Raw genomic sequence first — 14,220 nt, forward strand, 5'->3', positions numbered from 1 at the left:
GTCTGACATTGAAAGAAGTCCTTTGGGGATGTTAATTAAACTTTGTTCTCTTATTTATTGTATGGGACTGAAATTGCTGTTCTAGCAGACGGCTAATTGCCTGCTTTTGGCCCAGTGTTTCAAGAGACTGGGATCATATTCTTACCATTAATTCTGGTTTCTCTAAAATGTGAATTATTGACAGATTAACCCCCAGTCTGTCACATGAGGTTTTGGTGCATTACTCTGTACATTACTAATTACTGTAGCATTAACTTCTCTTGTAATCTAAGGTTGTATAGTGCTTCATGCTATTTTGAATTGTCCACTATAGTAAATCTTTCTCTTTTAGTGAAACGTCTCACATTTATGCAGGTGTTATCAACAGCTTGTTAGCTCATTGGGCCAAATTCTGCACTGAAGGGTGGCCACTTCCAAAAAGCAGCTCTACACCTGGCATAGGTGGATCACCCCAGTGTAGAGAGCCTCTGTTGGCATATACCTAGTATAGTGGCTTCTGAGCCAAGTCTCCCACTTGCTGATGTAATGGGTATAACTGCATTTTCTGTGTGTTCTGGCCGTCTTCAACTGCCATATTGGCTCCTTGGAGCTTTTGGCAGCAACATAGGTTAGAGATACTCTAACATACCCTGGAGTACAGGACTGTCACACAGCAGCTCAGGATTGGTAACTCCATAGGTGGTTTAAAGTCACTGTTGAATATTCTCTCGAGAGGAGGCCACAGCTAAAGATCTGGGCCTTTATATAGTACAATTATTTAAATATTTCTTAAGATACTCTTTCTCAAACTCTATGAATCCCAATATAATTAGCAGCCCTACTGCCTTATTGATTATCTTGATGGTTATTCAAATTGACTTGGAAAAGATGAAACCCATGGAGTTGTTGAGTGCCATTATTTCCCCTCTTTATTCCTGATATAGTTTCTCCATTATATCATGAACTTCCTCGGAACACAATGACTGCTTATTGCCAGGGTTCCTATCTATTCTTGTATCTTTCTTTAGAGAGTAATAAGAAAATGAAACAGAGGGTCCTGTGGCACTTTTAAGACTAACAGAAGTATTGGGAGCATAAGCTTTCGTGGGTAAGAACCTCACTTCTTCAGATGCAAGACTTGACTTGCATCTGAAGAAGTGAGGTTCTTACCCACGAAAGCTTATGCTCCCAATACTTCTGTTAGTCTTAAAGGTGCCACAGGACCCTCTGTTGCTTTTTACAGATTCAGACTAACACGGCTACCCCTCTGATAAGAAAATGAATAAGTGCTTCTTTCTACTCCTGAGGTGTCCCTCAGTATTCGGAACCATTAAACTCCGTACTAAATAAATATTCATGAAAGGGCACTCTTCTTCATATGGGGTCATCTGGAGATAGCCTGCTCCATTAAAAATATTGTAGGTTTATTTTACTTACAGATGGCCTCCATTGGGATAGCGAATCAGAAAATACAAATGAAATAGTGAGTCTCCTTCAAACATAAAAAGAGAATGCAGTAACTGTCCATTATTAAACCACTTACTCTTGATTGAAAAGAATATACTTTGGGGATGTTTATCCTTCTCTATCAAAAAGTTTAGACTCCTTCTTTTGTTAGTTCAGGGACTGATGCAATTTTATAAAACTAAAAATTAAGGAATAATGGGTGATGGAAATGAGAGTTTATTATGCTGTGTATGAATTAATTTCATGCTTAGATAAATGTCCTATATAAAATACATTTTTATCTGAAATGCTTCCAAAATTAATTTTAGTGTATAAAAACTGTATTTATTAGACAAGCTAGAAAAGTTAAGTATCTAGGAATGTACTGTACTTGCATGAGTAATTCTTTATATTACCAGTCTGACAAATATCCACCCCTTGGAACAACAGAATAAATCTTACTGTAATCATGACCATATATTTGCACTTAATTTTGGATTAGCTCAAGCTGAGCATTATTTTATATGATGGATGTAAAAAATCATTGATTAAAGGAATTCACATTGCTTAAGCTATTTTTTTAAGTTGGTGATAGGATGTGAACACTGGCATAAGCTTACCAGTATAAGCACTGAGGGATTAATTAATTCATATGTGGATTGCCTTTATGAAGAGGAAGACTGTTTACAGACACTGAAATGGTGCTCCTCACTGTGGTTGCTGGCTTCGACTAAAAATATCTGTCTCAGGCTAACTACTTCTAAAAATGACCATTTTAATGATATGTTGATGGGTAAATCTGATTAAAATCAATATTATCCACGATAATCTGTGGAGACATTGATTTTTCACTTTTGGCTAAGATGAAGTATTATCAATATAATATTTGGCATATCTTTTGTCTCGTGAGAGTGTCCTGTACTGGCAGGGAAATGTCTCAGTGATTTAGTGGGTCGTCTTCATCCTTAATTTCTGCGATCCTTCTTCATGTGCTGTCTTAGTAGGACCTTTATATGCTGTAAACATACTATGTCTGAGGTTTTCTCACATGGTGATAGGAAGTCTGTGTGAAAATGTTACCAATTCCTGTAGTTTGCTTATGTCATACTTGCTCTGCGGCTTCTGTTCCCCAAAAGATAATTCCTAATGGTTTTTCTGCTCCTTTTGCCACTCCTGCTTTATCATTCAGACTTTCTGAGCCCCTTCTGGAGCCCCTGAGTTTTTTTCCCTACTTTTCATAGTCTCTGCAATAATTTATATAATTTTTCTGTTGTCTCCCTAACTGATCAGATTTGGCTCCAACTCTGTGTCTGAATTCCCTACAGTCACTTGATGGATATTCTTATTCTTATTTATTATGATCACTCTATTTGAAATAATTGGACCTTATTTTATCATTAAGGAGAGTCTTGTTTTGACAATTAAAACTGAAATAAATGTCTGTAAATGTAATGTTAGTTGATATGATTAACATGGAAGCTTCTGTTCTACTTGTTAGCACTCTGAATGTTAATAACAAATGCTCTTTTTTAAGGGGTAGGAAACACCAAGAAAGCACTACTTAGACAAATCACAGTATTAAAACTGCACTTCTGAGAGCATGACAAAGGCTCAGTCTTGCAGTAGCCTAGAGGAGCCAATGAGGGAGGAAGCTGAATATCCATCATTTCTTCATCCTTGTAAATTTCCATAGTCTTTCATTACTATTAACAAGAGCAATAAAAGAATAGGTGTGGTTTGGGTTGTTTTTATTTGCTTGCCCTAGTAATCATAATGATGAAATTTTAACTTTAATTAGATATCATGAAAATAAAAAGTTTTCAACAAAGTTAGTCTAGCTGTTTTTCTAAGTCATACTGAAAAGGCTAGTGTGCTCTACACATATCAATTAGGTCAGTGCTGTTTTTGTTTGATGTAAAGGGTTTTGTTTTGAATATTTCAATGAAATAGATGACTGAAAGCCATATTTGATATTAAAGAATAAATTCTCTGCCTAACAAAAGGTTGAGCTGTGTTTTCCCAGTACACTTGCAACACACATGCTATATGGAGTAATATCCACAAGACTTATTTTGAAAGAATTTCTATAATGCAACAAAACCAGTATATTTTTAACTACATATTTTCTATATTTCATTTTTGTTTTAAGCTTCTAGAGCCACAACCTGGGCTCTTGTTCAAGAAAATGTGGTTCTCTTGAAATATATTATTTGTTTTATATTGCTAGATTATATTTTCATATAGTAAACTTCACCCCAGTGCACAGACTCTACACACGGTCCTACCTACCACTTAAACTCCTTCTCCCAGATCCAGCCCACAACACCTGTAGGCTGTATCTTAATAGTTGGACTCGGCACTGAGGAAATGTGCAGGAGATAAAGGTGGAAGCAACACTGCTGCTTTAGGACCAAGCATCCACCTCATGAACAGGGAGGATGGGACGAGCTGGGTGGCAGTGAATCATCCACCTATAGCTACCATCAGCACATTGGTGTGCAAACAGCTGCTGAGAAGCTAAGATTGGCATCATGCCAAGGGTGTGTGATTCTTGCATGTTCCCCACATATCTTGCTTCCACTTTATGTGGAGCTTAAGTGATGCATACAGTTTTGTGAGGATCCTCAGCACTAGAATGAATTTAACTGAGAAGGGCAGATCATTTGGCTGGTTTCAATTGTCATTGCTCCACTGAAGTATATTGACTTCAGTAGAACAATGACAATTTACACTGACAAAATCTGCCCAGTAATGAGTGGGATTAAAATATGCTCTTCTGTCTGAACGCCGAATATAGTAGTGACAGACTATCTGGTGGTGTACCATATTAGTAAACCGACTACCCAGAGCATGAACCATCTGAGCCTTTTAGATGAGGGGCCTGATTTTGATGTCCGTTACACTGGAGGAAATCATGAGACTTCATTTAAATCAAGTAATCATCTGGTATAAATGAAATCAGAAGTAGACCCAGGGAGTCACTAATCAAATCAAAGTTCTTCAATACAATAAGATACCTTTTACATCTTCTTTATTGTAGATAGGCTTTGAAGTGAATTTTTAAAATTCAAATTCCTACAGGCTTTGTCATCCTGGAACAGGCCAATAGACCATTTGGTCCACTATTCTGCCACATATGCGTCCATGGAAGGACACTCCTCACCCCATGGACCTGGCATACTGGTTTTGAGGAAAATAACTCTTCCTAATGCCAGACGGTGATTGACTTACTGAACATTAATACTCCCTCTTTTAAAATCCCAGCTGCTTGTAAATATAGTAGCAGTTTTGTTTTGTTAGTGTCTACTCTCTAAAAAGAAAATCATTTGCACTCTCTAATCAAATGTTTATATAAAGCCAACATGTGGAGTAAAAGTGTATATGTCTGTGATCCCACAAATGCTAAAGACAAAGGTATCAAACAGAGATGGGTTAATGACAAAGATATTGCTTCCAAATGATCCTTATTTAAATTTTCCTTTTAAATAAGCCCTAGTTTGTACACACATACCATCCTCAGCTATTCATTTGTACAAAATCCTTTAAGAAGCTTTTTTTAAAAAAAATGTAGTGATCTTATTACTCTCTGTACTAACAGATGGCTTAAGATGGACTTGATAGACAATCTGGGGGGAAATATGTTGAGCATGAATAATAGTGTACTATTTAACAGTTACACCTGAGGACACAATATAGGAGATGATCCTTCATGTAGTGGGAGTTGATGATACCTCAGTAAAAACTTTGTAAAATATTTAGAAACAATTCTGTTGGTCATAGAAAATATATCTTCTGCGGTGGCAGATATACTGAAGTACTTCTGAAAAAACAGGTTAAACTGTACAGTCAGCTATACATTCCAGAATATTATAAGAATAAGGATGTTAAAATATCTGGTTAACAATTTATATCTTTTTATATTGTCTATGTTGACAATAAACTGCTTTCCTGCTAACACTATCAAAAGTTGCTACTTAACCTGAGGACCTCTGACTTCTACTTCTAAAGAAATTGCATGCAAAAAACCCAAACAATTTGTATATTTTTTTGCACATGCTAATAAAATAATTCCTTGAAGACACCGCTAATGTATAATCAAAGAAATTAATTCTTATTTCTGTAATAATGTTTTCTATTGTATTTAATGAACTTTTGGAATATCCTTAATACTACAGAAGGAATGCCCAACATGTAAATTATTGCAACTTTTTGTATTCTCTATTTTTTTGTCATTATACAAACATAATAAACTACAAGTCACAAAATCTGAAATTTCTCTTTTGTTGTTTTGTATACATTGAGAATAAATACTAGAGTAGTTACATTATTCTCATGACATCAATATAAACTTGAAACCTGTAGCTTAGAGATGACAATTATAAGCATTTAACTCTACTTCTCTTCAAAACTTGGCATATCTAATGTTCTATTTATGATAAGCAGTCACAAGTTAACAAACACATGCACACATACCCCTTTGTATTTTTCATTCCTTCACAGATGGACTTTGCTTTCAGATATTTTGGGAAAGTATTGGAATCTTTACAAGCAAATACATCCATCAGCGCACCAGGGCACTGTGTGAATGTGCTAAACTTCACATACTGTTAATGAACTAAATTGTCAGACAAGTGGATAAATCTTGCCTTTCTTGCCATAGGTCCAAGGATCTAATAAAGGAGGCAATCCTTGACAATGACTTCATGAAGAATCTAGAACTATCTCAGATCCAGGAGATTGTGGATTGTATGTATCCAGTGGAATATGGCAAAGACAGTTGCATCATCAAAGAAGGAGATGTGGGTTCACTGGTGTATGTCATGGAAGGTATGGTTTGTAACCCTGACGCTTTGACCATTTAAATAATTCCTTTTCATCTTCTCAACCTGCACCCAGACTGAAAATGTATTTCCTGGCACAGATCTATTTTTATCTGTAGGGGAAGTGTTTGAAAAAGAGGTGAAATACTACTTAGATATGATTACTGACTGATTGTATGGACTATTCGTTTTTGGAATGTTAGTACTAGAATTCATTGTGAGCGAAATCCCTGACCCTACATTGAGATCCACTAGCAGTGACCTGAACCTGCGTAAAGTTCTTTGAGTTTGAGTTTATGCCAGTAGATCTTGATGTAAGTTCAGAGAATAATGAAAGAAGGGTGGTCTTGTGGTTAAGGCACAAGACTGGAGATCAGAAGAACTGACAGTAAAATGGGGATAATATATTACTTCTCCACCTCCTAGAGTGCTGTGAAGCTAAGTTAACTAATGTTTGTAATGCACACTATGAGCCTCATATGTGAAAAGCACCATGCAAGTGAAAAGTATTCTTATTTAGGAGTAATGATGGAGAGTAACTATAGATTCATCACAATGTCTGATAATACAAATAAAGTAACAAGAAGACTGTATTTTCTCTTTGGAACAAACTAGTGTGTATGGGGGGTAGTCTATATTCTTCTCTTGGGAAGCCACAGTATTTCTGAGAATCTCGTGATCTGATTTTTATAGGTGCTCAGCCCTGCGAGCTCCCTTTGCTGTCAGTGCTCAGCCCCTCTGAAAAGCAGGCTATGGATGCATATCCTGGGACTCCTGAGTTGCTCTAAGACTTTCCATACACAGTGTGTGACATTTTCAAGATATTACTTTTTGAAAAAAAACCCACGTGTCTATATGGGAACACAGGAATTGCCATATTGGATCATACCAGGAGTTCATCTAATGCAGCAGTTCTCAACCAGATGTCTGGGGCACCCTAGAAGGCCGTGAGCAGGTTTCAGGGGGTCTGCCAAAATAAACCAGACAGCAGTGCCAGCGTTAGACTCACAGGGGCCCCAGGGCTGAAAGCCGAAGCCTGAGCAACTTAACTTTGGAGGGCCCCCTGTGGTGTGAGGCCCCAGGCAGTTGCCCTGCTTGGTACCTCCTAATGCCAGCTCTGGCTTTTAATCTACTGAATATGCAGAAAAACAGTTGTGGCACAGGTGGACTGGAATTTTTATAGCATGTTGGGGGGGGGGGGAGGGGCTCAGAAAGAAAAAGGTTGAGAACCCCTGATCAGGGGCGGCTCCAGGCACCATCGCAGCAAGCGCGTGCCTGGGGCGGCAAGCCACGGGGAGCGGCCTGCAAGTCGCTCTGAGGGCGGCAGTCAGGAGGCCTTCAGCGGCGTGCCTGCGGGAGGTCCGCCCGTCCCACAGTTTTGGCGGCAATTCGGCGGCGGGTACGCTGAAGCCGCGGGACTTGCAGATCACCCGCAGAAACACCGCCGAATTCAAGTGACCGTGGACCACCCGCAGGCGTGCCTCCGAAGGCCACCTGACTGCCGTGCTTGGGGCAGCAAAAAACATAGAGTCGCCCCTGCCCCTGATCTAATAGAGTATCCTGTTTGAGTGGCTAGTACCAGAGGCTTCAGAGACAGGTGCCCCTGGCATTGGCCAATATCAGAAACAGGCTGCTGTACTAGCTGGACTATGGTATATCAAAATAAATGTACATGCATACAATAATTTTCCTATTCCTTGTCAGAAACATCTCTTATAGTTATGTTAGTTTGTTAGACCAGGTAAACATTGAAGAAGAATGTAGTTTGAACTGTACATACCATACTGGTTCAAGTCTCTGAACCATGTACTGGAAAACATGTATCTATGAATTCATTTCCTATACTTAGATTGTTCATTTAAACCAAAGGATGCTCAAGGCAGTAAGCCATGCTGTTTAAACAGAATTTCTTGCCAAACTCTTAATAATGCTCTCCAGTTGCAAAATTCTTCAGCAGTTTCCTAAAACAGCTTTCATTTTCCCAGCCTTTTAAGGCTAACTCCTTTCTCAAGGCACAGATTTGATTTCTTCAGCTTTTGATATTTATATATTTTATGCATTAGAACAATATTCTGCACTGTGAATTAGTAAACGGGAGAGTAAAAAACCAGCTCGCTAGGCATGTTTTTCCCATTTTATATGAAAAGGCAAGTAATTTAAAAATAAACAGTTTGACTGTATGAGATGTCAGAAATAGTCATTTTTACTTAACTTTAAAACATACCACGTTGAAACAGAACACGTGTTTCAAATGTGTGGGGTTATTTTGTTTTGTTTTTTGTTTTAAATTTAGCAGTGTGGTAAGTTAAGGTTCGTAGGCTTTTGCATGCATTGTTCAATGCCATCACTCAATACAAAAGATTTCCAAAATGCTCAAAATCCAAACCTGTGCTAACACAACACTGCTACTATGTGCAAGGGGTATGGCTGGTGACAACCATTCTATGCGGCATTGTCCCTTGGCAAATCTGAGAGGAAATAACTACAGAACCAATGTTGACTCTGTTGGTCCCAGTTGTGTGCCTTGGAGAGAAATTTTGGGGCCAAGGTACAGGCACGAAGAATGCGAAGAAAAGGTTCCTCAGGCTGTCATTTTGCCACCAGAATCTGGTTGGGGAATACTAAAGAGGATTTGACTCTTTATTGGAAGACCTGGGCTTACGTTACTCCACGAGAGTTATAGAATTTCTCTAATTACGGCTGCCCACGATAAATGCTGCATTTACCTACCAGAAGTGCTAAGGACACTGAAGCCTCCATGTTGTGGGGTTTTCAGGTCAACTTTGTCTCTGCTGCAGCTTTTATGTACGAGGACATGACTTTTTGGCTCTCAACAAGTCTGTTTGTCTTTGGCAGATCTTGTAACTTAATTTAATATTTATTTATATAGCTCTATAGCCTTTTCTAAACAAAAAATGACAAAACGTGTACAGTCTATGCTCAGACATACTGCAGTGAGTGACAACAAAAACAGTGGAGCGGGAAGATGATTTATCCAGTGGGTCAAAACAGGGTTATGAGCACAAGCTCATTTGCTTGCTTTGGCTAGGTATATATGCATCTTAATCAGGGCTTTGGAGCGGAGCACGGAGCAGCTCCGGAGCAGTGGAGCTGCAGGTTTTTGCCTGGAGCTGGAGCAGAGCCGGAGCACAGTTCCAAAGCCCTGATCTTAATAGTTAATCTTTTTAAAGTTTTTGTTTGCTGTTTATAGACTTTAGTTTTAATGTGTAAGTTTCACTGGAGAAATCTTTCATTAGTTTACTATCAACATGATTTTCTCAAATCATGTTGAAAACGTTCTTTTTATGGATTCTATTCTTTACTCCTGAGGGAATTCTGCATCAAAAAAATAAAAATTCTGCACAAAATATTTTAAAACTGCAAATTTTATTTGTCAAATAACTGTGGAGGCTTCAGCATGGTAGTGGGGAGTGCAGACCACTGGCAGCATGGAGGAGGGAGATCCTGTGCCTGGGACAAGGACTTGGTGGTGAGACTGCACCCTTCCCTGACACAGTGCAAGACCAGGCCTGCCCCAGACACACCCTGGGGTCTGCCCCTCTGTGCCAGGCACACCAGGTGTGGGCAGGCAGGCTGAGCCCAGCAGGATCCAAGTGTGGAGGGGCTTAGTGTGGGGGATCCAGGTGTGGGGCAATCTGGGTGCAGGCAACTCCAGGAGCTTGTTGGGGGGGGGGGGGGAGTCCAGGTGCAGGGGCAATGGGACTCTGCAGGAGGGTTCTAGGTGAAGATGGTTGGAGTTTGGGGGGGTTATCTGGCTGTGCGGGGATGGGGCTCGGCAGGGGGGATCTGGGTGCTGCAGGAGTGGGGCTCAGTCAGGTGGGGACCCAGGTGCAGGGGGGCTTGTTGGGGTGATCCAGGTACACAGGGGTGGGGCTTGTCGGGGTGCGGGTTTGATGGGCCTGCTTAATGGGGGAGCCCCAGCTGCTGCCGCCGCTGCTGCTGCTGCCACAACTGAGGGGACACCACATGCTGGTTTCTGATTTACCCCCACCCCTCTATTCCCTTCTCTCCCCCCACCCCATCCCTCTTTCTCTCCCCACTATCCCTGCCCCACTGCTGGCACTCACTGTTGTACGGAAAACAGGATGGTGGCCATGTAGGGTACCCAGGACACATAGAAGGGGAGGGCAACTGGCACAAGGACACAGGAGGTGGCCTCCAGCTGCAGAGTCAGCAAACTGGAAGGGCACTCCCCCTCACCTGGACAGCTCTGCACTTGCAGAAAGGGGGGGGCAGTGGCATGTGACTCTGCATGCCCCCCACATTTTACCTCTGGGGGGAATACCCCCCAAACTCTGCCCATAGGCATCCCCAGCCCCATGGTGATTTACCTCTCCACCGGCTGCTCTGGAAAGGATGTGTCCACGCTGCTGGGGAGGGGTGCGTGACTGCTCTTGCTGCTTTCCCATTATTTTCTGCAGGGAGGCAAAGAAATCTGCAGGGAACGTGAATTCCATGCACGCAGTGCAGCAGAATTCCCCTAGAATTCTCTTGTGCCTGTAACTCCCATGCATGTTAATGGAAGTTATTCATGTACAGCACTAGGTAACAGCTAATGCAGTGTCTATTTCTAGCTTTTAGTTCAACATTCAGATGCAGACTTTTTTAAATACCTGTATTAGACATCTGTGCTGTTTCCATCAGTCTAAACACTGTGTAGTGAAAAACACATCACTTTTGTTGTCACTTTCTTCTGCACACATTATACTATCCATTTCATGGACGTTGTGATAACCTTACATTGCCCACATGTTGCATTGATATCTGATTATCATGAAAAAACGATAGTGATTCCATGATTAAGACTGAAAACAATTTGTTTTTATTCATGTGAGGTTTATAAAACATGCTAGCTCCACTGAATCTAATGGAGTTTTGACAGTTAAAGTCCCTGTGCTCCATAGTTTGAGTTCCTAATTTTTCTTCAGTTCCCTTTCCATGAACATTTAAAAAAAATCTATATATGTTTGCAGAATTCCAGAGTGAACACTGTAGATCTGAGAATCTTGATAGAGTATAAAGCTCCTAAACTCTGGCTTGACCACTATGCGTTTTCTACACTTTATGAAGGTAATTCCAGATCTGATAAATTCCTTAGCCTAGATTGTGTGGTTTTACCTGCCAAGAACAGCCCAGAGAAGGGATTATGACTGAGACACAATTCCCTCCTTGGTTCTCCACTAGCTCCAGCAGGGAAGTAATCTGCTATTGCCCTATATCAATATCAGATTACTTTTCCATCTGTGCTAGCTGGTGCACTGGAAGTCAGTCTGTCCATTCCCCACCCTGGCATGCCACCCTCCACCTAACTATATGGATGGCAGGACTAATGATTCTGCAGAAACTGTTCTCCCTGTTTGATTAGCAAACAACCTGCATTCGGCTTCACTAAGTGAAACTTTATTAAACCCTGGGCACTGCTTTGTTCATGTGTCTGCATTGTTTCCAGAACAACTGCTCATATTCCCTGTTTTCCTGGTGTTCTGTCAATAACAGTCCCTCCAGGAAACATGGACCTTTTGACTCTAGTCCCATGATGGTACATCTTCCCTATTTTACAAACATTTTAATATGTATATTAAAAATAAATAATTGATGCCCAGACCCCCACCCCAGGTCCCTTTGTCCAGAGGTTGCTAGCACATAGCCAAATTAGAGTCTTATTTTTACCACAGACAGCTGATTACATTGTCTGAAATAGCTTGTTCTCAATAGATGACCATACCAGGGGTGACCTAACTCTGTATCCCAGTGTAGCAAACAATCTCTGGGGAATCTTTCCTCCCTATGGGGTTGGCCTCTGGATGGCTCTTTGACGATCTCTGTAGGCTCTCTCTGCATGTCATCTGCTGGCTTGTAAGTGCCTCCTGTTCCTTCGGATCACTTGTCCCTTTTGCATAGTCACCTAGTATGACCTTGGTGCCACTGCACCTCTTGCACTCTTTTAGTCCACTCCTTCTGGTATGTTTCCAATGGCTGCAACCTCACAGGAGTTCCTGTCTCCCGGGCTGGTAGGTCTTTGGCTGACCTGTCATACTCTAGCGCCTTCTTCCTCTGATTGTTGGCCATCTCTTGACATTATCTTCATCCTTATGGCTGCAACAGGTCTCTCTCCCTTGGCCGAAGAGTTTTGGTCCTTTGCCCCATCAGTGCCTGTGCTGGACTGTTTTGGCACGTTCTTAATGAGGTATTCCTGTGTGCCAAAAATGTTAACAAGGGCTCTGAACCAGAAGAAACAGCCGTGTGTAAGAGTCCCTTAGATGCTTTCACGGTTGATTCCACCTTTACTACTATTCTGTGGGTATACTGAGGAGGAAGTGTGGTGGTCAAACTCGCATTTGTGTGCCAATTCCTTGAATTCTTCTGAGGCAAATTGGGGTCCATTGTCAGTGAATATCATGTCCGGAATGCCACATCTCTCAAAGAGGGCATTCAGTTAGCCAATTGCCAACTTTCTTCTTGTATCAGGCAAGGCATGAACCTCCCAGAAGTTTGAATATTAGTCCACTGTAATCAAGTACTGCTTTCTGTTGAAGTTAAATAAGTCTGCTCCCACCTGTTCCCATGGTTGGGTAGGTAAGTCTTTCTGTTGGCAGTTATCACATGACCAGAATGTGTCATACAGAGCACCGCTCCTTGATAAAAGGGTATTCATTCCCAGACAGTAAACACATCCTCAAGCTGTCTAAGACAGCTGTCAATGCCCAGGCTTGAGACATGCATTTTTGCATGACATCCTTACGTAATGAGGCAGGGACAATAGCTCTGTCCTTGAAATATCATTCCATCCTGAACACTCAGCTCGTCTTTAAATTGAAAATATGGTTCTGCTCCTACTGGTACTAGACCGTTATCTTCTGGCCACCCTGCTAATCTTGTTCTTTTGACTGCCTGTAGCTGGATGTCCTTTTTTGGTAGCCTCTTTGATTTCCATCAGCTTCAGCTGTAGAAACTGGGAGATTGAATCCATTAACATGCAGCTCTGTCTTGAGCCCCTTCTCCCATCTCGCTAATGCTGGGTTTCTATGCCCCGTTCAGGATGTCTGCTAACACCAGTAACACCTGGAGAATAGCTGATCTCCACCTGATAGTGCTGGAGTCTCATCAACATGCGCTGCAGTCTCTTTGGGAACTAAAAGGGGCCTTGCTTTGATTGTTTGTAGGGTCTTGTGGTCTGATTCCACTACTACTGTATGGCCATAGGTGTACTGATGGAATCACTCTACTCCAAATACCACAGCTAGAAGTTTTTCTATTTGGGCATGCCCTTGTTCAGTCTCTGACAGCACTCTGCTGATACAAGCAACTAGCTGCTCTTGCAAAAGAGCCATACCCAGTCCTTTCTCCAAGGAATCACACTGGCATGTCAGTGGCTCTCTTGGCTTGTAGTACTGTAGGAAAGTGTCATTTATTATCCTTTTGTTTACGCCTGTCACAGGCTTGCTCTTGCGGACCTGCCCAGTCCCACTGAACATCTTGCCTTGTGAGCTGATGTATGGGTTCCGCTACTGCACAGAAAATCTATCATTCCCATCAAGCACCATATCCCTTTCACATCTGCTGGACTGGACATGACATGTCTCTGGCTGTCTTGATCTTGTTGGCATCTGCTTTCAGTCCCCCTGCTGTGAGCAGATGTCCAATGAACTTCACTTCACCCTGTTTGACTTGCATTTTTCTGGGTTAAGTTTTACATTCTTGTCCCTGAATTGCTGTAGAAAAACTTGTGGTCCTCTGTTAAGGACTTGTTTATTTCTGCTTCCTTCACCCACAATGAGGATATCATCTGCAATTCTTTTCACCCCAGGCAGTCCTTCCAGCACTCGGGTGAGTTTTTTCTTTGGAACTTCTCTGATGCAGTGCTTTTACCCACTGGCATGTTCAAGCTTCTGTAGTGACCAAATGGCGTTGCAAAGGTTTTCAGCAAGCTGGCCCCTTTAATCAGACTTATGCC

General features: G+C 41.4%; 1 protein-coding gene across 2 annotated transcripts in view; it reads left to right on the forward strand.

Annotated features, from left to right (window-relative positions):
* The window catches only part of PRKG1 (protein kinase cGMP-dependent 1), a 944,545-nt gene that overhangs the window by 126,299 nt on the left and 804,026 nt on the right, over nucleotides 1-14,220 (forward strand). For both annotated transcript variants that reach the window (XM_065407822.1, XM_065407820.1), the window contains exon 2: nucleotides 6,086-6,252. In XM_065407822.1, coding sequence (XP_065263894.1) covers nucleotides 6,086-6,252 — 167 coding nt within the window. The remainder of the gene's footprint in view (nucleotides 1-6,085; nucleotides 6,253-14,220) is intronic.

This window comes from Emys orbicularis, chromosome 7 (genome assembly GCF_028017835.1).
Source record: "Emys orbicularis isolate rEmyOrb1 chromosome 7, rEmyOrb1.hap1, whole genome shotgun sequence".
In the NCBI taxonomy this organism is placed as follows: Eukaryota; Metazoa; Chordata; order Testudines; family Emydidae; genus Emys; species Emys orbicularis.